This window comes from Acipenser ruthenus, chromosome 51, assembly GCF_902713425.1.
Source record: "Acipenser ruthenus chromosome 51, fAciRut3.2 maternal haplotype, whole genome shotgun sequence".
Lineage (NCBI taxonomy): Eukaryota > Metazoa > Chordata > Actinopteri > Acipenseriformes > Acipenseridae > Acipenser > Acipenser ruthenus.
Window position 1 is genome coordinate 3,597,404 of NC_081239.1, and position 26,475 is coordinate 3,623,878.

At 42.1% G+C, this 26,475-nt stretch overlaps 1 protein-coding gene across 1 annotated transcript in view; it reads right to left on the minus strand.

Annotated features, from left to right (window-relative positions):
* Positions 1 to 208: 208 nt before the first annotated feature.
* The window catches only part of LOC117398393 (Fc receptor-like protein 5), a 47,101-nt gene continuing 20,834 nt past the window's right edge, over positions 209 to 26,475 (minus strand). Inside the window, exons 6-15 of the mRNA XM_059015709.1 lie at positions 15,685 to 15,969; positions 13,421 to 13,714; positions 12,023 to 12,298; positions 11,700 to 11,798; positions 10,287 to 10,314; positions 9,155 to 9,225; positions 7,151 to 7,216; positions 3,722 to 3,805; positions 2,931 to 2,996; positions 209 to 611 (exon numbers count right to left, since the gene is read on the minus strand). Coding sequence (XP_058871692.1) covers positions 586 to 611; positions 2,931 to 2,996; positions 3,722 to 3,805; positions 7,151 to 7,216; positions 9,155 to 9,225; positions 10,287 to 10,314; positions 11,700 to 11,798; positions 12,023 to 12,298; positions 13,421 to 13,714; positions 15,685 to 15,969 — 1,295 coding nt within the window. The 3' untranslated portion in view covers positions 209 to 585. The remainder of the gene's footprint in view (positions 612 to 2,930; positions 2,997 to 3,721; positions 3,806 to 7,150; positions 7,217 to 9,154; positions 9,226 to 10,286; positions 10,315 to 11,699; positions 11,799 to 12,022; positions 12,299 to 13,420; positions 13,715 to 15,684; positions 15,970 to 26,475) is intronic.

Sequence of the window (26,475 nt, forward strand, 5' to 3'; positions counted from 1 at the left end):
GCAAAATACATTATGAAAAAACTTTATTTGAAAATAAAAGAAAAATATATTTTTTAAATCAGTGAGCCATGTATTTTTTATATGTTGAAAATATGTTGCAAGTTCAAAAATGTATTATTCATATATAAAAATATTTTCACATATATATTTTATATAATAAACATATATTTCCTTTCCGTATGGGAAGCAAAAACTCCACACACACATTTGTGTCCATTCACTTTATTATGCAGCAGTTTAAACTAAGAATTAAAGAATGTGTTTTTTAATAGAAACAATACAAGCATGCTTTATATTGTGGTAAAAATATACGGCTTGGAAGCCTAAAAAAATCACAATTGTTAAGATCTCTAAGGTACACAGGTTGTTTTTATATCTTGTTACATTGGAACAAACATTGTCTGTAGAGTAAAAGCACAATGTTTTTCTTATCTGTAGAATGGCCCAGTAATTATGTCCTAAAATCACCAAACCAATTCAATAGCCAGGAACAGACCTGAATCCCAGGGATGTTCTCTAAATTCAGGAGGGACTGTGATCTCTGACATGCACTCCTTCTCAGTGTCTCTGGATTCAGGCTGGCTTTCATCCTTGGGGACCCTCTTCCTTTACTGATGTGGGTCAGAGAGAGGAGAGAAAATAGTCAGCTCTTCACACACTGAAACAAGCTGAGAAGAGAGCTGTATGGGAGGGAGAGAGGGAGGTAGGCTTTAGTGGGTAGGGGTGAATGACTGGGAGGGAGGGATTGTGGCTCTAGTGGATAGGGGTGAATGACTGGGAGGGAGGGATTGTGGCTCTAGTGGATAGGGGTGAATGACTGGGAGGGAGGTAGGCTCTAGTGGATGGGGTGAATGAATGGGAGGGAGGTAGGCTGTAGTGGATAGGGGTGAATGACTGGGAGGGAGGGATTATGGCTCTAGTGGATAGGGGTGAATGACTGGGAGGGAGGTAGGCTCTAGTGGATGGGGTGAATGACTGGGAGGGAGGTAGGCTCTAGTGGATAGGGGTGAATGACTGGGAGGGAGGTAGGCTCTAGTGGATAGGGGTGAATGACTGGGAGATATCTTTATTGACATTTTGTACACAGCTTCTAGATGACAAGTTATACAGTATGTACAAGGCTAGGGGACATTATTTTGTCACTCTTCTCAGCAGATAAATTTCTCAATACTTGAAGACTCTTCTTTTCACTTGCAGCCTCCTTAGTTTGGTCCAGCAATGTTTATTCAATGTCATAACTGTACTAACTTTAGAGATAGAGGTGTCAGAGTAGGGGAAAAACAAATCCCCCCCCCCCCCCCCCCCCAATGTGTTCCAGTACTGGCTGGAAGGGAGTGTAAAGGGTACAGCGTTCATTCTACATTCGAAACAGTTGATATTATTCCTTATAGTAACACTGTGTGGAGTGGCATTAGGAAGCCTGTCCAATATAGAGGGTTGAGGGAGGAGAGAGAGGTTTTATACCCTTCTTCTTCTTGTTCACATTCTTCATGTCAAACTCTGAATAAAGAGGCAGCAGTGTGGAGTAGTGGTTAGGGCTCTGGACTCTTGACCGGAGGGTTGTGGGTTCAATCCCTGGTTGGGGACACTGCTGCTGTACCCTTGAGCAAGGTACTTTACCTAGATTGCTCCATTAAAAACCCAACTGTATAAATGGATAACTGTATGTAAAATTAAAATTAAAAAAAAAAACGTGATATCTTGTAAGAACTGTAAGTCGCCCTGGATAAGGGCGTCTGCTAAGAAATAAATAATAATAATAATAAAAGGACGTCATTGTTGTCTGTAGCACTGGGGTTATCTGGGGGAATAAATACAGGTAGGGATTCACTCTGGATTATTGAGTGTGAGAAGGGGATTCAATCATTCATTTGGTATATTGTCACATGGATATAAAGTTTTTAACAGTCTTGATTTGACTACTCCAAGTTAAAATACATTTGTTTCCGGATCTTTTTTCAGTAGTGTGCTTCAGAAAAACATGTTGTATAAGTATGAAATACTGGAGTTTCCTTATCTGATGCATTATTATTTCAGATTCACTTCACATGGTTGTATTTTTCATTCATTACATCTTGGTGATGTTTAAGGCACCGGGAAGGCCAGAGTGGAGCTCTCAGAAACATGTCTAATCCCCAAGTTCATCTGGTATCGCTAACCTGTCAGCATGCAACACTCTGCCTCTGGTGTCTGTGAAAAACACCACATGTGTTGTATTTATTTTTGATGGTTAATGGTTACACTCTGGGGTACCACATGAACTAGACATTAGACATGTTTCTGAGTGCTCTACTGTGACCATACACTTAAGTCACCATAATGGGACTGAAACACAACATTTAACCTAAGCATGAAGAATACATTAGTTAGATAACTCTGGAAGTTCTACCCATACCAAGCTGCTGTGTAAAGTCCACGAAACACAAGGCAACTTTCAGCAACTACTAACAGAGGTGAATCAACACTATGAAAGTGATGTTAAGTTTGGTAAACATGTTGCTACTGTATCAACTAGCTGCTTCAGAAGTTGCCAGAAATGTTTGGCTGAAGCTTGCCTCGTGTTCCACTGGCTTTAGGAATCTATAAAACTCCTTTGCTGTGCACCTATTTATAAGCAATTAGGATTTAACATTGCTGTTTCTGAAACTGAAGATGTAACACGGACAACGGATTCTCATGATTCTGAGAACTTGGAAAATGTAAAAATGAAAACAGTGTAATACAAAATGGATACTTTCTTTTTAGTGATTTTCCCCTTAGTCAGTTTTTAGTTGGGGGCCCCAGTTTAAAACAGATTTTAAAATGGGGTTCCCCTATCAAACAGGCTTGAGATCCTCTAACTGAAACATGAATAAAACGTTTCTTGGGGTGTCTTCGTTTTTCTCTGTATCTCCGCTGGTGGCGCAGAGATGATTTTCTGTCATTCTTACCTTCTGGTGTCTTGACAAGGACAGCAGAGTACAGGACGCCACAGTCACGTTTTGGTCGGGGTTTAGCTGAAAAGATAAATAGAATAATTAAAGGAAATGCCGGTCACTTTAGATCCTAGGTTTACATTGTAGTGTGGCACACAAAAGCCCCTCCAAACTATTGAAGTAAAGCAGTATCCATAAGGCCACTAATGTCCAAATCTCTCATGAATCACACAGAGGAAAATGGAAGTTTTCAGAGCATAGATAGAAACAACCGACTGTACGCTGTGATAAAGATTAGTATCACATACTGAATCACACAGTGTCTCTTTATTCAATGTGAAAAGCAATAGTATACAGGTTAAATTCAATGGCAAAGAGAATTTCTTCAGGAGGTGGAATGCTCATTATGAAATTACTATGGTAAGCACTGGAAACATGGCATCCCATACATGTTTTATTGTTCTGACCCGCTAATAAAATATCCCATTATAATATGAACCTTGAAAGAGAGGAGGCACAATACAGAAATACCTGGCTTTGTATTATAGTATGAACCTTGAAAGAGAGGAGGCACAATACAGAAATACCTGGCTTTGTATTATAGTATGAACCTTGAAAGAGAGGAGACACAGAAATACCTGGCTTTGTATTATAGTATGAACCTTGAAAGAGAGGAGGCACAATACAGAAATACCTGGCTTTGTATTATAGTATGAACCTTGAAAGAGAGGAGACACACTACAGAAATACCTGGCTTTGTATTATAGTATGAACCTTGAAAGAGAGGAGGCACAATACAGAAATACCTGGCTTTGCGTTCTTTAAGTCAATCACAGAGTAAAGGATTTCATCACCACTGGATGTTGAGGGGGTGTCAGTGACATGCACAGCTGTAAATACAAAGCTGCACCATTAGTAACATGAAAAGAATCACTTTGCCCTACACTGGATGTGTACAGAATACACAAAATGTAAGTTTGACAGATGCCTATGTAACCCCCTATAAAATAATACATTATATTATTATTATTTTATAGTGCATGATATAGGAATATTTTAGTTCTCAATATTTTATTTTCGGTTGAAGGACTATGTGGAATCGCGATCAAGACTTCACACTGGACATCGCTTTAAGGATCAGATGAGTGCTAATTCAAAGACTTTTACTGTTTTTAAGGCACATGTGTTGCTAAAGTGGTACCACTAAAAGGACTACATTCATGTTATAATTTTATTGGCTATATATATATATATATATATATATATATATATATATATATATATATTCTTTTGTATTCTTTTCATGTGTTGATGCCTATGTAATTGTGCATTTAAAAAAAAAAAAATCCAAACTGATTCAATTGCTGTGCTGACTCGTTATTTTTGTTATAGTTAAGAGAAAGCCAGCACTATATTATACTACATTCCAGGTTTCCCCGGATGCTTAGAACACATCAATGTGATCTGGCAACAAATTCAATCAGCTAAAAAGGAGAGGAAGGAGCTCCATGTGACATTCCTGGTTTTGGCTAATGCATATGATTCAGTGCCACATGAACTTCTTTGGGCAGAATTTGATTTTTTCAGTGTACCGATGACAATAACAAATTTAGTGAAAACCTACTTTGGAGATTTGCAATTTAGTTTTTCAACTTCAGAATTCAGCACTACATGGCAATGCCTAGAGGTTGGAATAATGGCAGGATGCACCATTTCTCCACTGGCTTTTACCATGGCAATGGAAGTAATCATTAGGGCATCAAAATGGGTAGTAGGAGGAGAGCGCTTGGCTTCTGGAATGCGACTACCACCAATTCGAGCATACATGGATGACATGACAACCAAGACTACAACAGTAGCCTGCACTAATCGGTTATTGGGCAAATTAACCAATAACTTTGAATGGGCACGAATGCAATTCAAGCCCACTAAATCAAGGAGCATCTCTATAATTAAAGGCAAAGTAGTAGATAAAACATTCTTCATTAATGGTGAGGCAATACCAACAGTGTCTGAGAAGCCAGTGAAGAGTCTTGGGAGATGGTACGATGGGGATCTAAAGGACACAGTTCGTGTGGGAGAAGTTAGACAACAAGCAGTGGAAGGGTTGAAGAGCATAGACAGCTGCGCTCTACCAGGCAAACTAAAACTCTGGTGCTTTCAGTTTGGTCTACTGCCGAGGTTGCTGTGGCCACTGACTGTGTATGAGGTTTCTTTGACAACAGTAGAGAAGCTGGAAGCTTTAATCAGTTCATACATCAGGAAATGGTTGGGAGTTCCACGCTGCCTCAGCAGAGTGGGACTTTATGGTAAAGGAATACTGCAGCTACCAGTCTCCGCTCTAACCGAGGAGTTTAAGTGCACCAAGGTCAGACTGGAAATGACATTAGTAGAGTCACGCGACAAATGCGTAAGGGAGGCAGCACCTGTGTTGAAAACTGGAAGAAAGTGGGCGGCAAAGAAAGCTGTGGAAGATGCAAAGGCTGCCCTTCGAATTGGTGATATCATGGGGCAAGTTCAGCATGGAAGAGGGGGTCTTGGTCTCAGTTCAGCTCCTTCTACATGGCACAAGGCAGCCACAGCTCAAAGGAGGAAGCTGGTAGTCAACGAGGTGCAAAAGCAGGAGGAGAGGATGAGGTGTATAAAGGCCATTTCCCAGGCCAAGCAGGGAGAATGGATGAGATGGGAGACTGTGGAACAACGAAAGATTGGCTGGCAAGACCTATGGTCAATGGAACAGAGCAGGATCAGTTTCCTCATCAGGTCAACATATGATGTTCTCCCATCACCACAAAACCTAAACCTCTGGGTAGGAGAGGATCCCTCATGTCCTTTGTGTTCATCACCTGCAACATTAAGGAACATTTTGACAGGATGTAAGGTGGCTCTTAGTCAAGGACGGTTTACTTGGCGCCATGACCAGGTGCTGCGATGTTTGGCCTTAGCATTGGAAGACAAGCGTGACGTGACCAATAAGTTGCCACCTGTTTTATCAAAACATTACACACAAAAGACAACATTCCTCCGCCCAGGAGAGCAACCACCAAGAAAAGGTGTTAAAACCAATCCTCACCCGGGACAACTGGAAGCTGCTAATTTTGGCAGATGTTGGTCAACGGCTTATTTTTCCACCTGAGATTGCCACCACTAACCTTCGACCAGATATTGTCTTGTGGTCTGGATCAGCACGCCTTGTTCACCTGGTAGAGTTAACAATGCTATGGGAGGATGCTGTAGATGAGGCGTATGAGAGGAAGAAACTGCGGTATGCTCAACTAGCCACTGAAGCGGAACAGCGAAGATGGAGAGTCCGGGTTTACCCAGTGGAAGTGGGTTGTCGAGGATTTGTGGCACACTCTGCAACCCGGTTTCTCAGAGACGTCGGATTCAGTGGCCAAGAGTTGCATCGCACAGTGAAGAACTTATCTGAAGCAGCAGAGAGGAGCAGCAACTGGCTGTGGTTGAGACAGAAAGATTCTGGCTGGGGATCTCAAGCACAATAGAAAGAAAGATACGTTGATGTACAGGTAAGTAAGCTGGGCTGAGTTGAGTGGGGGACAGAGGGGGGGGGATGCTGGGACGCCAGAATCACCGTCGAGCCCTCTTGAGGTGTCGTGGGCTAGTCGACAAAACACTGAGGGTGGAAGGTGCCCACCTGAAGACCCCAGAGATGTACCCTACTTAGCTCAATCCAGACGGTTGTCATGCTGATGCGCTGGGGAGGCCACACTGTGGTTGATCCCCGGAGCCAGCATCGCAGCTGTTGTGTGTGCTGATGCGCAAGGGAGGCAAAATAAGCTGATCCCTGGAGCCAGCATTACACTTCAGCCATTAACACCAGACAGAAGGATATCTACATCATCATATGGAAGGAAACGTAAATGGATGGAGACACATATGGATCACATTAGTTTACTGTAAAGCTACGTCTTAGTTGGTGCTTATCTTGGCGAGAGCCGAGTTCAAATCAGCATGAAGTTTTAACATCTACTTTCGTGTAATGGAAATCATTTATTTATATATATATATATATATATATATATATATATATATATATATATATATATATACAGATATAAACGAATCCTTATCCAGTAAAATTAACTGCGAGATTTTCATGACTACACTTGAATACAAGGTCACTATCAGGAAGATGTATTGAGGATCCCAATGGTGTGCCAGGGACAGAAGGTGTCAAGTGGGATGGGAGGGAGAGGAGTTCCAGACGCCCTGACCTTTGTTCTGTTGATTTGGCTTCACTTCTGCGTATACACTCTCTATGTTGAATGTTGTGGAGTTACCTGGAAATACAGTGGACGGAAAGAACCAGCATCAGAACGAGAACAAGTCCTTTCTGCAAGCACACTGCCCAGGGCAGTATATACACCATCACTGTCTGTATCTGCATCCAACATCAGAATAAGAACAGGTCCTTTCTGCAAGCACGCTGCCCAGGGCAGTATATACACCATCACTGTCTGCATCTGCTTCCAGCATCAGAACAAGAACAGGTCCTTTCTGCAAGCACACTGCCGAGGGCAGCATATACAGAATCACTGTCTGCATCTGCTTCCAGCATCAGAACAAGAACAGGTCCTTTCTACAAGCACACTGCCCAGGGCAGTATATACACCATCACTGTCTGCATCTGCATCTGCATCCAGCATCAGAACAAGAACAGGTCCTTTCTGCAAGCACACTGCCCAGGGCAGCATATACACCATCACTGTCTGCATCTGCATCCAGCATCAGAACAAGAACAGGTCCTTTCTGCAAGCACACTGCCCAGGGCAGTATATACAGAATCACTGTCTGCATCTGCATCAGAACAAGAACAGGTCCTTTCTGCAAGCACACTGCCCAAGGCAGCATATACACCATCACTGTCTGCATCTGCATCTGCATCAGAACAAGAACAGGTCCTTTCTGCAAGCACACTGCCCAGGGCAGTATATACACCATCACTGTCTGCATCTGCATCTGCATCAGAACAAGAACAGGTCCTTTCTGCAAGCACACTGCCCAGGGCAGTATATACACCATCACTGTCTGCATCTGCATCTGCATCTGAGCAAGAACAGGTCCTTTCTGCAAGCACACTGCCCAGGGCAGTATATACACCATCACTGTCTGCATCTGCGTCTGCATCAGAACAAGAACAGGTCCTTTCTGAAAGCACACTGCCCAGGGCAGCATATACAGAATCGCTGTCTGCATCTGCATCTGCATCTGAACAAGAACAGGTCCTTTCTGCAAGCACACTGCCCAGGGCAGTATATACACCATCACTGTCTGCATCTGCATCTGCATCTGAGCAAGAACAGGTCCTTTCTGCAAGCACACTGCCCAGGGCAGTATATACACCATCACTGTCTGCATCTGCATCCAGCATCAGAACAAGAACAGGTCCTTTCTGTAAGCACACTGCCCAGGGCAGTATATACACCATCACTGTCTGCATCTGCATCCAGCATCATAACAAGAACAGGTCCTTTCTGCAAGCACACTGCCCAGGGCAGTATATACACCATCACTGTCTGCATCTGCATCCAGCATCAGAACAAGAACAGGTCCTTTCTGCAAGCACACTGCCCAGGGCAGTATATACACCATCACTGTCTGCATCTGCATCCAGCATCATAACAAGAACAGGTCCTTTCTGCAAGCACACTGCCCAGGGCAGTATATACACAATCACTGTCTGCATCTGCATGCATTAGGAATGCATCTTTTCAACATTAACTAATTGTGAAGTCTGAAACAGTAACCATTTCATGTACTGTTTCTGGGCTAAATAAATTCCATTATTTTAAGTTTTGTTATAGTTTATAGTTCATACTATTAAGTATTGGAATTATCCTACTGTACCTTCTTAAGAAAGAGTATGGTTAGAGATAACAAAATAACTCCAGTATATCTTACCACATATGCATTGCAATTCAGATTTGTAATAGTATTTTAAGCTATTAACAGAAAGTTTACAAAAGGCTTATCATTTTTGTTCACCAATATCAATGAAAACACTATATTCTAGGCAAGATTATTTATAATTAGATTATTTTACATCTTAAACTATGATCCCTATTAAATAAAGTTTTTTTCAAGTCTGTTTATTAAGTGAATATATTTTGCTATTCATCAAAATACTGTAGTAGACTGCCAATGGCTTCATCAAAAACTGTCAAACTATTTTATTCTTGGTGAGTTAAAGCTCTGTGAACAGTAACTCAGTAACTCACCAGGCTCCTGTCCAAGTCCGGAGAGCTCAGTTCCCCTCGAGGGCTGTGCAGGAGTCTGATCTGCAGGGCGCCTATAAGAGAGAGGGGATCAACGTACCAGACAGGATAGAAAACTCATTACTGTTTCTTTGTTTCTATGTGCACCATGAAACCAGACCATAAAACTGAATCTCATCTTGTTCCAACATCAAACTGGGGCTGCCTGCAACTGATTCTACCTGCAGTCTAAGAGCACATAGGCACACTCTCTGAGATCCAGAGCAATCCAGTATCTGACAGCCTGTTATCCTAACTGGGACTGACTGATTCCCAATTCAAAATGGTTTGATTCTGCTTCTCATGGAAACTAATACAGTAGAACTAGTTTCCGAACACTTTCGTAGTATATTTGGCTGATAATTGGCTGATCTTTTATATGGTCCATCAGGGGCCTTATGAAAATAAATTACATTCTTATGAACCTCAATCTCTATGGTGCAATATTTTAAAAATAGTTTAAAATAATAATGTCCACCTGTCCACTGGCCTACACACTAAAGGACAGTATCAGCTGGAATTGTTTCAGGGGGCTCTTGTTTTCTAGCTTGGTCGCCCCTCTTGTTTTCAGTTTGTACAGCCACTCAATGAGATCTTGCTCATTGCCATGACTAAGTGCAGGTTGTGTCTCCTTCCCAGAATCCTATTTGTAAATAATGTTGTAGTACGACTATAGTTCATCTCTAAATAGCAGTATAATGCAGACTGGTCCCGACCACTCTCTGAATGTGAAAGACAGATGTTCACTAGATGAAGCGAGATGGCTGAACTCATTCAATAATCTGATTCAGGGCTTAAAATCACCTGAATTCATGGCAAAGGCTCTAAATGAGATGAAACAAGCTGGTTTGGTCAGAGTTTCACACAGCTTTCAGGGAAGAAACTAAATCTTGTCAATGTGTTTTCTATGGAGCCTTCCAGGTTTCAAACACACTGCATCACCATGTGTATGCAGAGTGAGATCTCAATGGCACAGCATGATGAGTACCTGCAGCACAGCAGTCACAACATGCCCAGAGCTACAAGAGTCATGCCAGCACATATTCTATCAGCCATTGCAGCCGCTTGTAACTGATATTAAGCTCTATATTCTTACCTTGATTTAGCAGCAATGAACAGAAAACCTGGAAATAAAGGAAACATGTTGTAAAGGTATGATTTTTTTACTGGGGTTGGTTTTGGTCTGTGTAATTTGATCTATCCATGTGGTAAATGCACTGCTGTGGTACAGCAGTGCTTAGGGACTTAGCAGAGTGTATTAACAGAGTGTATTAGCAGAGTGTATTAGCAGAATGTATTAGCAGAGTGTACAGTTTTTAAAGCAGTTTGAGTTTGACTGCACTGCAATGTCATTCTAGCTGCACTATAAACTAATGCAAGTCTTAACTTTATATGTTTATTATGACACTTAAGGGAAGTTAAATTGAAGTTCCACAACTGGTCCAAAATGCAGCTGCACGAATACTGACTGTTACAAAAAGGACTCAGCATATTACACCTGTTTTGGAAAATTTGCATTGGCTGCCCGTCAAGCTTCGTATTACATTTAAGATCTTACATTTTGTGCCTTTTTCTTTAACTATTCTGCACAACAGTGTTTTTACTTATTGGTCTTCTGGTAAATAAAAAAAAAAAAAAGTTTGTTCATTATTTTGAAAAACAAAATGTCAATGCATCGATTATCATTGATAAATGCCTATACGATAATCAAATACTAAATTAGGGTGCTGATTGCACCACTCATTTTAATTATTGTAATTAATGTTTTAATTATTGCTTGTTTTGTAAAGCACTTTGGGATGGCTTGCCATGAAAGGCACTATATAAAAATAAATTGATTGATTGATTCAGTACAAATGCATTTTTTCATTGACACTTATTCCTGCACATTCCTGAAAGATGTCTTTTTTTTTTTTTACACATGTTCATGGTTCGGTTGCATCATTAGTGTTTTTTTTTTATTTAAAGTGGGGGGGGGGTGCATATTTCTAATCATAATGTGAGAATAGTTGATGGAAATTACATTATGGAAATGTAATCTATTGATGACACAAACCAGTTGAAATGTCTATGTTAATATACACAAGGAAACGGACATGGTGAAACAATTCAATTGGCTTGATTTAATAAGCTCTGGCTGCAGTAACACGTTCTCTGAAACTTTAAAATGCTGGAGAACTTTGTAATGGAGCCGAAGCTGAGTAATTTCAGCCCATTCTGCAAGAATGCTGCGAGGTCTGTTTGTCTCATTCAGTATTATTACAGAATAAACACTGAAATAAATTGAATAAATTCAATGACAAAGGTTTCTAATAGAAGCCTCTCTCAAGATATTCAATGAAAAGAACCAGACACAGTGCTTTTTGTTGAATTGATTAAGATTGTTTTAGTATTTCTAAACTTATCACTATTAAGTCTTTGACAGAAGTTTTGAATAAAGTCTTTCTGAATGTCTGAAATGTGGTGTTCAATGAGCCATTAACTAGTAAATTCAGAGTGTGAGTCTCACCTTTGGTCTTGTATCGGTAGAACAGCAATAGTGTGATGGGAATAAAAATAATCAAACCCAGCGAGACACTGAGAGCAGCAATGATCCACAACCAGGACTCTAAGAGGAAAAGAGGGGTGAGTGAGTGAGTGTCATTCACAATCATGAGGAATACTGGACACATCTATGAAGCATAAATGTTAAGAAGGGTTCAAGAGCTTGACAACTGTTTCTTCATTCAGTGGGTGAAGAGTCGATATACTTGCTGATCTTTAGTGTAGTCTAGTTAGGCTAGTTTATTTTTACTACAGTTATATAAGGGTATATGTAGAGGTTGTTCTTACTTTGCACTTCAATGTGTAGCTCCTGGCTGCTCTTCTTCACTCCCTGTGACTCCACAGCACACGTGTAGCTCCCAGTGTGGCTCTTCTCAGTGCTGGCTATGCTGTACAGTGCAGAGTCAGTGCTGTTAGTCACAGGCTCCCCGTCTCTCACAATGGTGTAGTGGAGTTGAGGGCGGGGGGGTTTGTTCACTGCTGCCTCACAGGTCAGGTTAAGAGCCTCTCCTTCCTTCACTGTGGCTCCTGGAGATGCTGTCAGAGTCACCCTGGAGAACAGAGCTATGAAAAGATAATATGAAGACAGGTTAATGATGGTGAAGCTGAATGTCCAAGATATTCAAATCAAATCAGAACCAGTGTCTTCCATAGAGTGGGATCATCTGTATACATAGTGTTCATTCATATACAGATGACACAGCTATATCTGAAATGCAATACTAACATCTCTTTTGATGACAGTTTAGTTATGGTAATTATCTACTGCAGCCTTCAGCTTCTATAAAGAGCGTTGGGGTACACTTAAATGCCACAATATCTTTTGAGGCACATATTTCTTCAGTTGTCGAATCCTCTTTTACGGAAGATTGCCAAAGTTTGATATTTTCTCTTTCACTGGTGCTGAGATTTTGATCCATGCATTTGTAACCTCTAGTCTTGACTATTGTAACCCCCTATTTGCAGGCCTTCCATCTAAAGCAATTGACAGATTACAAATAGTTCAGAACACAGCTGCCAGAATCCTGACTGGTACAGAAAAGTACAGCCAGATTACACCAGTTCTGATTAGACATCACTGGCTTCCCATCAAGTATGGAATCTCTTTCACACTACTCCTGACTTCTCGCTCACTCAGTGGTTCTGGTCCTGCTTATCTTACTGAATTACTTTGTCCTTATCAGCCGATTTGTACCCTTAGATCCTCCAGCGCTTTAACTGGATCAGCCACGCAGGCAACCCCTTGATATTGTATTTTTTCAATTGTGTAAAGAACCTTGAGATGTGCAAGTCTGCACATAATAAGGCACTATATAAGTCAAAGTTGTTGTTGTTGTTCTATATAACATCAGATATTGCTTTGATTTTAGCTATTGCGTGGCAGAGTAGGTGAGAAACTTCAATTTTAATAGATAGAGAGGAATAGAATTAGAAATTGAGAATTAGAGGAATGCTGGAGGATTGAGGCTCCCATCACCTCTAGAAGATCCAAACAACACACTCTTTATTATTATTATTATTATTATTATTTATTTCTTAGCAGACGCCCTTATCCAGGGCGACTTACAATCGTAAGCAAATACATTTCAAGTGTTACAATACAAGTAATACAATAAGAGCAAGAAATACACTCTACTGCTGAGGGCAAAGTTTTAGTAAAAAGGAAGGAGATTCTTTATTACTCACCAGTTACATTTACCCAGATGGGATCGCTGTATTGTGAGTAAAATGTGTTCCTGCCCCGTCCAGCTCCACACCAGTACTCTCCACTGTGGGACAGAGCAGCAGCACTGATTGTGTATCCGGCTCCAGTTCCACTGCTGCTGTCAGTCTGGTACACTGGAGCTCCCTGCCTGTCTTTGTACCAGAGATATCTCCAGCCACCAGAGCCCCCCTCAACCACACAGCTCAGGGTGACCGTGTCTCCTTCAAATATCTCTCCTGCGGGCTCCCGGGTCAGTGCTGCCTTTGGACGTCCCACTGAAATACAGACAATGACAAATAAGGGCTTGTTTCCCCTCAATTCCTGAGTGGCTTTTGGCAACACAAATACATGCTCTTTTTTTTAAAAATTTTCTCCCCAATTTGAAATGCCAAATTATTTTTAGGCTCAGCTCACCACTACCACCTCTGCGCTGACTTGGGAGGGGTGAAGATGAACACACACTGTTCCCCGAAGCCTGTGTCGTCAGCCTCCCGCTTCTTTACACTCTGCAGACTCACCGGGCAGCCGCCTCAGAGCTACAACGTCAGAGGACAACGCAGCTCTGGGCAGCTTACAGGCAAGCCCGCAGGCGCCCGGCCAGACTACAGGGGTCGCTGGTGTGCGGTGAGCCGAGGACACCCTGGCCTACCTAACCCTCCCTCCCCTGGGCGACGCTCGACTAATTGAGCGCCACGCCCTGGGAGCGCCCGTTTACGGTCGGCTGTGGAATAGCCTGGACACGAACTCACGACGTCCAGGCTATAGAGTGCATCCTGCACTCTAGCGAGTGCTTTTACTGGATGCGCCACTCGGGAGCCCCCACATAGTCATTATTTTTAGCTTGTAAATAATTACTAGAAAATAATTACTAGAAAATTTGAATAATTACTACAAATTATGTGACTCTACTGGAATTATTTTAATGTACTTGTTCTTTAAAAAAGTAATTACAACACCCATTACTAGGAATTACTTAAAAGCATATACAAATTGCTTAAATCTCTTGAATTAGTAAGTAAAACAATATTTGATAACTTAATTATTTAAAATGACTATAAATGCCTTCAAGTCTACAAAGTTGTCCATTTTTCCAAGTTGCTATTCTACTAATGACTTGTATGACTTTCTTTAACTGGCTTGAAGTATTATTGTTTTCAGTGCAGCTCCTATCAGTAACTGTTTTGACACAAAGATAGTGTGAAAGATAAGAGGACAGAAATCCACAGGACTGAATGAATAGAATCATTTCCTATTAAAACAGCCCATATGAAATTGTTATATTTATACTTCGGTCCTGGGTAATTCTGTACTCCTATCTTAGAAATAAAAAGCATTTTAGAGTTAAGATACTTCCATCCCTCGGGCCTCTACAGTTAATTTCCATTACAGTTAATGTAACAGCTGCTCTGAGAGGACAGGACTGTGGTCAACATTGCTGTCTGTGAGGGGTCTGTATTGAGAGCACTGTTCAGTATTCAGCTGCATTAATAAACTCACCAGACACAGTCAGTGTAACAGGATCGCTGCGTTAATAAACTCACCAGACACAGTCAGTGTAACAGGATCACTGTGTTAATAAACTCACCAGACACAGTCAGTGTAACAGGATCACTGTGTTAATAAACTCACCAGACACAGTCAGTGTAACAGGATCACTGTGTTAATAAACTCACCAGACACAGTCAGTGTAACAGGATCACTGTGTTAATAAACTCACCAGACACAGTCAGTGTAACAGGGTCGCTGCGTTAATAAACTCACCAGACACAGTCAGTGTAACAGGATCGCTGTGTTAATAAACTCACCAGACACAGTCAGTGTCACAGGATCACTGTGTTAATAAACTCACCAGACACAGTCAGTGTAACAGGATCACTGTGTTAATAAACTCACCAGACACAGTCAGTGTAACAGGATCACTGTGTTAATAAACTCACCAGACACAGTCAGTGTAACAGGATCACTGTGTTAATAAACTCACCAGACACAGTCAGTGTAACAGGATCGCTGTGTTAATAAACTCACCAGACACAGTCAGTGTAACAGGATCACTGTGTTAATAAACTCACCAGACACAGTCAGTGTAACAGGATCACTGTGTTAATAAACTCACCAGACACAGTCAGTGTAACAGGATCGCTGTGTTAATAAACTCACCAGACACAGTCAGTGTAACAGGATCGCTGTGTTAATAAACTCACCAGACACAGTCAGTGTAACAGGATCGCTGTGTTAATAAACTCACCAGACACAGTCAGTATAACAGGATCACTGCGCTGAGAGGAACGTGGTGGATCTCCTCTTTGTGCCTCACACTGGTACTGTCCACTATGGGACTGAGTGACAGGGCTGAGTGTGTATCTGGCTCCAGTGGTGCCTCTGATCTGCACTGTGCCTCCTTGACTGCTCTTGTACCAGAGATATTGGCAGCCAGTGAAACCCCCCTCAACCCCACAGCTCAGGGTGACAGTCTCTCCAGTATACAGCTCTCCCCATTGAGGACTGCTGGTCAGCACAGCCTTCGGCAGCTCTGGGTAAAGAAAGGAAACAAGGCATGTTAGGAACACAGACCTGCCTGCCAAGGACAGAAATAAAACACAGTTCAGCATGACCTGCACCCACAGGCTCTGTTCACATGGACTTTTAACTATGTTGGTCTCTAATAAACGCAGCTCAATGTTACTGTCTCTCAGGGGTATTGAGGGCATATCTCTTTATTGTTGTAACATGTGTAGATCTTCTCTGTCTGATAATTTGATTAGCCCTTATTTCCACACATAGACAGTGCTGGACAGCACAGTGCAACAGATCTATTCATAGCATGTGTAAACATGCATGATAATCCAAAATAATGATGCATTACCATTAGACGTCAACAAAGGATTGACTGATTCTGACTCATTATCACGCTGAATGATACTTTGCTGCTGCTTTGATTTTTAATATAATAATATAACTCACATGACTTACATGTTTGGTATCTGTGTCTTTCTTGGGTATTCTGTTTCATACTGTGTGTGTGTCACAGTAAAGTGAACAGGTATGTATTCTATTTAAAACTATTTCATTTGGGCAGAATCTCTTCTGTGGTATAATCTGCAGTGTAATAATGTATAGGACCAATTTCTTATATCCAATCTGTACCCCCCCCTGTCTAGGGAGGGGTTACACATGATTAAAGACACAGTTTGCAATGGCAATACACATTCTATTACTTCCACAACCAATTAGAAATACATTTGGAGAAAATAGGGCTTGATCATCAGTACTGACAAACATTCAGTGTATCTTTGGTGTGGCCTCTTTCTGCATTATTACATCTACTAGACTATTCAGAGTCGGAGAGTTACTCAGACCAGGAAGAGCTTTCATATCAGAAAACTTTGCAAGGACCCGTTACTTCAGCACCTGAGTTGTGTTGAGAACATTAACACAGCTGGAATAGACTCTAGTGTGAATGTATCTGTGAGACATTACAGACAGAGAAGGGGGTGAGGACTCTCTCTCAATTCAATTCAATTCAATTCAAAGTGCTTTATTGGCATGACTTATTTTCCACAGTGTTGCCAAAGCAAATACATACATATTATGAACAGATGCATATATATACAAACAAGGAACAATGGTAACAAAATAATAATAAATACAATAGAAGATAAATAATAATAATACAGAAATTGAAATATTAAAATAATAATATTGAAACTATTAAATTGTGCCATGTCACTGCGTGCCCCTCAGGTTGTGGCAGGTGGCTACATATTTGGCAGCCAGTGGAGCTGTGTGTCCCTCCCCTAGGAGGACAGCAAGTTTCTCTGAGTCTGCCATTTGTCTGAAAAGAGGATATTTTTCTTGTATTTTAATGAAGAATGATTCTCTGATATGGCTGTATTTTATACAGTGTAGGAGAAAGTGCATCTCAGTTTCCACCTCTCCTGTCTCGCAGTGACCACAGAGCCGATCTTCTCTGGGCAGCCAGGTCTGCCTGTGTCTGCCTGTCTCTATGGCCAGGCTGTGGTCACTGAGCCTGTACTTGGTCAGGATCTGTCTCTGCTTCGTATCTCTGACAGTGGAGAGATACTCTGCTAGGCTGTAGTTTCTTTTTAGGGCCTGATAGCAATCAAGTTTATTTTGGGATGTTATTTCTGTGTCCCAGTGTTCCAGATAGGAGTTTTTGGTTTGTTTTATAATTTGGTTTACTCTGATTGGGGGCTGGTAAGCAGTGCTGACCTGAAGCTGGTTGGTGTTAGTATTGGAGGGGGTCAGTGTGATGAGCTTCAAAGCCAGCTGGCATAGGGGACTCTTTTCAGGGCTGAGCTCTTGGGTCTGGAGGGCCTTGTACTGGAGTGAGTCAGGTTCACTTTTTTCAAGGTGCAACCAGAATTTGAGTGCTCTTTTCTTTATATTAATAAGAGCTGGATATCGGCCTAATTCTGCCCTGCATGCGTGGTTTGGTGTATTTCTTTGCACCTGCAGTGTATTCTTGTATAGTTCAGCATGCAGGGTCTCGATTGGGTGTTTGTCCCATTTAGTGTAGTCTTGTTGACTGAGTGGACCCCATACCTCACTTCCATACAGCGCAATGGGCTGAATAACACTATCAATTAATTTTAGCCAGATTTTGACAGGTATATTGATTTTATAGAATCTCCTTTTGATGGCATAAAAAGCTCTGAGTGCTTTTGCTTTTAGTGCATTCACTGCCAGGTTAAAACTGCCTGACGCACTGATGGTCAGACCCAGGTAAGTGTAGCTGGTGCTGTGCTCTAGGGTGGTGTTGCCGAGTGTAAAGTGATATCTGTTTCCCTGAGATCTGGCCTTTTTTTGAAAAATCATTATATTGGTCCTTTTGAGGTTTACTGCCAGGGCCCAGGACTGACAGTACTGCTCTAGCAGTGCCAGGCTCTGCTGCAGCCCCTGCTCTGTGGGTGACAGCAGGACCAGGTCATCTGCGTAGAGCAGGAACTTGACTTCAGTGTCATGTAATGTGAGGCCAGGGGCTCCAGAGGTAGAGACAGAGCTGCACTTCCTGTTGTCCTGCCCAAAATACACAGAGATACGGGAGAGATATATCCCCCAATTCAAAAACCAAATGGCAGAGTTTAACCTCCTCTCCAATTTGAGTAAAATCCCCATCCTTCTAGGAGAGGAGGAGCGAACTGCAAATCTAGCAGCACAGTATTTTTCTGCCTGTCACAACCTGAGGGACAGTGTGTGACACCCTGTATACACGACCATGGGTTACTGGTGATGAGGAGGGAGAGGTGGAATGGGAGGGAGGGAGGTAGTTATATTGTTCAAAGGGAAGGGGACAATGGCTTTTGTGTTTGTTATGTTCTGTAATTTTATTTTTGTTTTATTATTTCTGTTTTGTATTATAAAAGCTTTGGCAATACCTGAGCGCTCTCATCATGCCAATAAAGCATTTTTTAATTTAATTTAATTTAATTTAATTTAATTTAATTTAATTTAATTAGAGAGAGAGAGAGAGAGATATCACAGGCTGAGGGACACGCAATGAACACTCTGCACAGGGGGAGGCACTGCTGGGGAGGGAGGGGGGTTAGTCAGGGCTACTTAGTATTTAATGTGTCTTTGCCTTGTTTTGTTTTATTTACTATTTTTAAATATGTTTATAATGTTTATTGTTACTTTTGTAAATGCTTTGTCAATACTGACGCTGTTAGTCATGCCAATAAAGCACCTTTGAATTTGAAAATAAAAAAGGAATTTGAGAGAGAGAGAGAGAGAGAGAGAGAGAGAGCGAGAGAGAGAGAGAGAGAGAGACGGTGAAGAAGAAACAGCTTTAAAATGATGTAATGCTTTTGACTCATCTTTACAAAGCAGTAAAGTTAATCAATCCACTCAAATATCCAAACCCAGGTTGTCCGAACTGACCCAACCCTTAATGGGCTGAATGTCTTCTCATTCCCACACTGTTCAGAAAATGATCAAGTATAACCGAGTGCACGCAAGTAAGGCCTGCAAAGGCAGCTCTGTTTATTTGTCAATTAAGGATTGTGAAAGGTGTCTATATGCCTCAAGCCTGCCCTGGACTGGAGGGAGCACCCTTTCTCTTAGGGGGGTGAGGGAGGGAGCAGTTCAGTCTCCATGCCTCAAGCCTGCCCTGGACTGGAGGGAGCACCCTTTCTTTTAGGGGATGAGGGAGTAGATCAGTCTGGGTGCTAGCAAAACCACTACACCATTTTATTTCTCTTGGTCTCCTCAACGAGAGAGAGAGAGAGAGAGAGAGAGAGAGAGAGAGAGACCCCAGCATTCTGGTTGGCTGCCGACAGACTAAAAACACTCAAGTCGCTCATATATATTGATTAATAATTCAATTAGTCGGTGCCCAATAGATAGACAAAGGGAAACTGGTGGAGAAGCCAACATAACATGATGGGCATCAATTATAAAGTGTCAGACAACATAAAGCATACTCTAATCAAATCAATAAAATAAACCTATAAAATAATAACACACAAGTGTAAAATAAATGTGAACAGGGCACTCTTGACCCTGTTACGAGAGAGAGAGAGAGAGAGAGAGAGAGAGAGAGAGATTGATTTACATCGTTAATGGCAGGATCAGAGGGAACTCTTTAGGGAGGTTCACGTTTTGCTCAGCTCTTGGGACAAGCGTAGTCGACTATGCCATCACTGACATGGACCCCTCCTCTCTTAATGCATTCACTGTCAGGCAACAAACCCCTCTGTCGGACCACAATCAAATCACTGTGTTCCTGAAAAGGACAGGTCAGTCTAGCACCGCACAGACACAGCCCAGTAAGCTGTACAATCTGAATCAAACATACAGATGGGCCTCAAATAGTGCAGAGGAATTTAACAAGGCAATCAGTTCTACTAAAATAACTAACCTCATGAACACTTTCCTCAACACACAGTACCAACCAAATGTGTCAGGACTAAATCTGGCAGTTAAAGACATCAATAAGATATTTGAGAATGCAGCCACAACGGCAAATCTTAAAAAGAACAAAAAGAAAGTACAGCAGAAACAAAAACACAAACAAAGCTGGTTTGATGACGAGTGTAAATCTATTCGAACAAACCTAAGAAAATTATCCAATCAAAAACACCATCAACCACAAAACCCAGATTTACGCCGGAGGTACTGCGAGACCCTCAAATACTACAAACACACCCTGACACAGAAAAAACAAAAACACACAAACAAAACCCTCACTGACATAGAACAAGCTGTCGACAAAAACCAGTTCTGGGAAATGTGGAACAATTTAAACTCAACAAAAAAACAAGAACTGACCATACAAAATGGAACAATCTGGAAAAATTATTTTGAAAACCTTTATAAAGATATCCCTCAAAAAGATCTAACAGATACACAAAATGAAACTAGAGAAAAACTTAACTTACTAGAAAAATCAATTAAAGATAACCAAAATCCAATTGATGCTCCAATCACCCCACAAGAATTAACAAAGAAGCTCCAGGCACTTAAACCTGGAAAAGCCTGCGGCCCTGACAGCATCTGTACTGAGATGCTAAAACACAGCAGCCCTAAATTACAGGAGGCAATGCTTAAATTGTTCAACATGGTACTAAGTACTGGTTACTTCCCTGACATCTGGAACCAAGGGCTTATATCCCCAATTCACAAGAGTGGAGACAAATTCGACCCCAACAACTACCGGGGCATCTGTGTGAGCAGTAACCTGGGGAAGGTGTTCTGCAGTATCATTAACGCCCGGATACTGGCCTTCCTTACCGAACACAATGTCCTGAGTAAGAGTCAGATTGGATTCCTGCCAAACCATCGCACAACTGACCATATTTACACCCTGCACACCCTAATAGATAAACATGTACACCAAAAAAGTAAAGGCAAAATTTTCGCCTGCTTCATTGACTTTAAAAAAGGGGCTGCAGACTGCTCCAACACTGTAGCCAACTCGTTGATGTAGATGTTGAACAGTGTTGGACTCAGACTGCAATGCTGTCTCACTCCACGCCCTTGGGTGAAAAACCCTGTTCTTTGGTTTCCAATTTTCACACCACACTTATTCTCTGTATACATTGACTTAATGATGTCATAAACTTTACCCCCTACACCGCTTTCAAGAATTCTAAGGAATAGACCTGGATGCCAAATTGAGTCGAATGCTTTTTTAAAATCTATAAAACAAGCAAAGATTTTCCCTTTATTTTTTTGGTGTTTGTTGTTGTGTAGGGTGTAAACATGGTCAGAGGTGCGGTAATTTGGTAAAAATCCAATCTGACTCTTATTCAAGACATTGTGTTCGGTAAGGAAGGCCAGTATCCGGGCGTTAATGATACTGCAGAACACCTTCCCCAGATTACTGCTCGCACAGATGCCTCAGTAATTATTGGGGTCGAATTTGTCTCCACTTTTGTGAATTGGTGTTGTTAGCCTTTGGTTCCAGATGTCAGGGAAACAGCCCGCAGTCAGGATGAGGTTGAATAATTTGAGCAGGGCCTCCTGCATCCTGGGGCTGCTGTGTTTCAGCATCTTGTTTATGATGCTGTCGGGCCCGCAGGCTTTCCTGGGCTTGAGGGCTTGGAGCTTTTCTTTCAGCTCTGGTCCTGTTATTGGGAAGTCCAGTGGGTTTTGATTGTCCTTGATTTTGGTTTCCAATTCGTTTAGTTTTTTTAATATTGAATTTTGGTCCAGATTTAATTCATTTTTGTCCAATTCCTGGTAAAGTTTATTTAAATAATTTTTCCAAGTGTTACCATTTTTGATTGCCAATTCATGATTTGTTATGGATGTGTTTATTTTGTTCCACAAAAGGAATTTTGCTCTATGGATTCTTCAATTTTGTTTAATTGTTTGGACACATGTTCTTCTCTTTTTGTGTTGAGAAGATATTTGTAATCTTTTAGAGCCTTGCAGCCTTGATGGCCGAATTGATTCCATGTTTGTCTGTTTGAAAACTTTTGGTTAGAAAGCTGTTTACCATACTTTCTATTTCTGCACTATACATTGTATTTTTGAATTCCTCAGCACTGCTTTGTCCATTTATAAGCTGGTTTGAGACTGTATAATTTGGCGGGGGGGTCGGATTAGAATTGTTTTGTTTGATGTCAGTTTTTAGATACAGGACTGTTTGGCAGTGGTCTGATAGGGGGGTTTGTTGCTGGACTATAAATGCATTAATAGATTCTGGGTCCATGTCTGTGATAGCGTAGTCTACTACACTATTTCCTAAAGCAGAGCTGTATGTATATCTGCCCTGAGAATCCCCTCTGATCCTGCCATTAACGATGTACAGACCCAGGCCTTTACAGAGCTGCAGGACCTGCTTCCCGCTCTTATTCACCACACTGTCGAAACTGTTTCGCAGTGTGGTGATGGGTGTGTGGTACAAAGAGGTCTGCTGTCCAATCACATGGCTGTTCCCCTCTGTGCTGATGTAGTCGATCTCTCTGCCGGTCCTGGCATTGAGATCTCCACACAGCAGCACAGAGCCCAGGGATTGGAAGTGACCAATTTCAGATTGTAAATTCTGAAAACACCCCTCTCGGTGATAGAGGGAGTCAATTGGTGGCATATAAACTGTGCACAGGAAAGTGTCGGATTGGGATTTAAGGATGTTTTTTTCAATTTTGAGCCATAAATGTGTTTTTCCTCTTTTAATGGGAGAGACAGTGTTTTTAAGTTCCTCTTTGTACCACACAATGATGCCCCCTGAATCCCTGCCACGTTTGATGTGGGGGCTCTTTAGGGAGGGGACTATCAGTTCCCTGTATCCATTGGGACAGTGAGTAGACAAGTCCTCACGACTCCATGTTTCCTGTAAAATGAGGATGTCTATATTATTTATATTCTGTATGAAGTCGGGGTCTGTGCTTTTCATTCCGAAGGTTGAGGAGTACAGACCCTCAATGTTCCAGCTGCTAATTTTAAATGATGTCATTTTTGGTATTTACTTGTTTTTCACATTTGAATGTTTGAATTGTGATCTAATTTTATCATTCTAATTATCCAAAAAAAACAAAAATATTTTTGGTTATTGGTCGCTATGTACTAATATTTTTTGTCATTTGGGCTTTTACTATTATATACAAATATGTATTTATACAGGTACATACACACACGTTACACATACATACATATCTATATGCACAGTATACACATACCTTTATACAGTAGTGTGCAAAAGTTTTAGGCAGGTGTGAAAAAATGCTGTAAAGTAAGAATGCTTTCAAAAATAGACATGTTAATAGTTTATATTTATCAATTAACAAAATACAAAGTGAGTGAACAGAAGAAAAATCTACATCAAATCAATATTTGGTGTGACCACCCTTTGCCTTCAAAACAGCATCAATTCTTCTAGGTACACTTGCACAAAATCAGGGATTTTGTAGGAATATAGTCAGGTGTATGATTAAACAATTATACCAAACAGGTGCTAATGATCATCAATTCAATATGTATGTATATATATATATATATATATATATATATAATTTTTTTTTACTCAATTAACTCATTAGCTTGGTACAAATGATATTGAGCAGTTTTCTTATCTGATTCAGTTCCACTGTGGCTGGATTCCCTGCTCTGGAGGCTGCTGCAGCTGCATAGCTGTCTGGCTGGGCTGGCTGCTGCTGCTGCTGCTGGCTGCTCACTCTGCCATTGCTGCGCTGTGCGGAGACTCGGGGGCTGGGGGCTCTGCGTGGTCTCGAGGTCGGGGGGCTCCTGTGCACTTGGGGGCGGCTGGGCGTGCTCCTGACCTCAGTGTAGGTGCTGGTGGTGTCTCGGCCCAGGGCGGTGTCTTTGAGGACCTTAGCAAACAGCCTCATGCCCTCCCTGTTGAGGTGCACCGGGTCGTAGAGATGATGATGCTGGATGTCGCAGTGGTGTGCCAGGTGCACGTTTGGCATCAGGGCGCAGTCTCGGGACACCTCCACGTTGATGCCATGGATGACTCATTGTGGCACGTCTGCTCTGGGTAGTAGGGTGGAGATGGTAACCTTGGCTGATGGGAATTCCTTGGTGGCTTTAGCTGCTACCTGCCTCAGGGCTTTGGCCACATCGCCCCTGTGTGTGCTCAGGTCGATGGTCCCCGTGTGGATCACGATGTGTTTGGGGTCGCTCAGTCTTCGTCCCGACAGCAACTCCAGGGCTGTCTGTGTTGTTGGGCACCACATCTTCTTTACCCTTTTGCCAGGGAAGAGGCGCTTCTCATTTAGATATTTCCCATTCGAATCGCTCAGGATGACAATTTCTGCACCGGCCATTTGCACCGTGTGTGTGTCAGGGATAGGGGTGTTGGGGGGAGGGGCAGCGTCAGTGCTGTGGGGGGTAGTGTGTGTATCAGAGGTGTGAGTACTGGGGGTGCTGGGGGGTGTAGTGTGTGTGTCAGTGCTGGGGGGGCAGTGTGTGTGTCAAGGGTGTGAGTGCTGGGGGGGTAGTGTGTGTGTCGGTGCTGGGGGGGCAGTGTGTGTGTCAAGTGTGTGAGTGCTGGGGGGGGTAGTGTGTGTGTCGGTGCTGGGGGGGGCAGTGTGTGTGTCAAGGGTGTGAGTGCTGGGAGTGGCAGTGTGTGTGTCAGTGCTTGGAGTGGCAGCAGTGTGTGTGTCGGTGCTGGCTGAGCGGTGGGTGTTGTGCAGTGCCTCTCTCAGTCCCTCCAGGTCTCTCTGCAGGCTCCTCATCTGGCTGGCTTGTGCTGTCTTGCTATGCTCCTCTCTCAGTCTCCAAGGCTCAGTTTTCATGGCCTGGTTGTCCTCCTCCAGTCTTCTCAGCGCCATTCTCAGCTCCTGCACCTCGGCCCGGTGCTCGCTCTTGAGTCTGGTCACCTCGTCCCAGAGCTGCTGTGTGGGGCTGGGCTGGTTCAGGCTGGTCAGGGTGTGCTCCTTGAACATGATGACAGGCACTCTCTCAGGGCTTTAATGTTGTTGTAGACTTTTGGAGAGGCAGGGGAGCAGGGAGTTGGGGGTGTTGCTTCGCTCCCTGGGTCGGTGTTTGGAGGGGCTTCATTCTGCATGGTTGCAGGCTCTGGTTCTTGTTTCTCCATAGCTGCAAGATCTTTTAGTGTGGAAGCCGAGTGCAAATTGGTCTAGGATGGTCTCGCTGCCCTGCACCATGATTGTGCCGTTGTTATACACATTTACTGTGATCATGGTACTGTCTTCTTCCATCACCAAGATCTGCCTGCCCTTGCTAATCCCTCTCTTTTTAATGTTTGGATAGCTCCTGCACAGGGCAGTGTGCCAGGCTGTGGGGTGCTGTGTATAGAACAGCAGGTTGCTTTTTATTCTCCTCTCCTCCTTTTCAATGTAGTCTGCTATGAGGGTTTCAGGGGACTCCCGCAGAACTTTATTTTTAAATAGTTTTTTAGCCTAAATAGAACGAATCTCAGCTAGGTATTTCACTTCATATCTCTGCTCTGCACTGAGGCTGCTGCTGCTGCTGCTGGGAGGAGGAGCTGCAATTGATACATTTGTATCAGTCTGGGGGGCCTCTTGGTCTAGCAGCTCAACTGTCATTTTATTTGAATTTTCCAGCTGCATTTCTTTTTTTTTTTAATAAATTGCAGTTGATCTATTATTATGAATTGCAGTTATGAGTTTTGAGTTTTATATGATATTAATAAACAGTTCTGCAGTTTTTTTTGTCTTCTCTTCAGATTAAATGTAGACAGGCTTACCTTGGCTGTCTTCTGTGCCTCTTTTTTGCTTTTCCCCTTTTCTCTCGCCTAAATTTTTCCTCTTTCTTGCCTTTTCTGTAAATTATTATGATTTTGATGGATTTTCTCCTGAAAGCTGTCTTCCTTGTCTTCTCTAGGTATTCACAGAGCTTTATCTTCAATTTTAGATCACAACTCTAACATTTTAATGTGCAAACATTGAGAAAGTTAAGATATTTTTAGGAGCTTCTCTCTCTCTCTCTCTCTCTCTCTCTCTCTCTCTCTGTGTGTGTGTGTGTGCGTTTTTAGGTTTAGATAATATCAATGAATGTGAACCTTGTTACCCGTTTCAAATCTCGTTCCCTATTTACAGGTAAATGGAATAGATTAAATCAATTAATG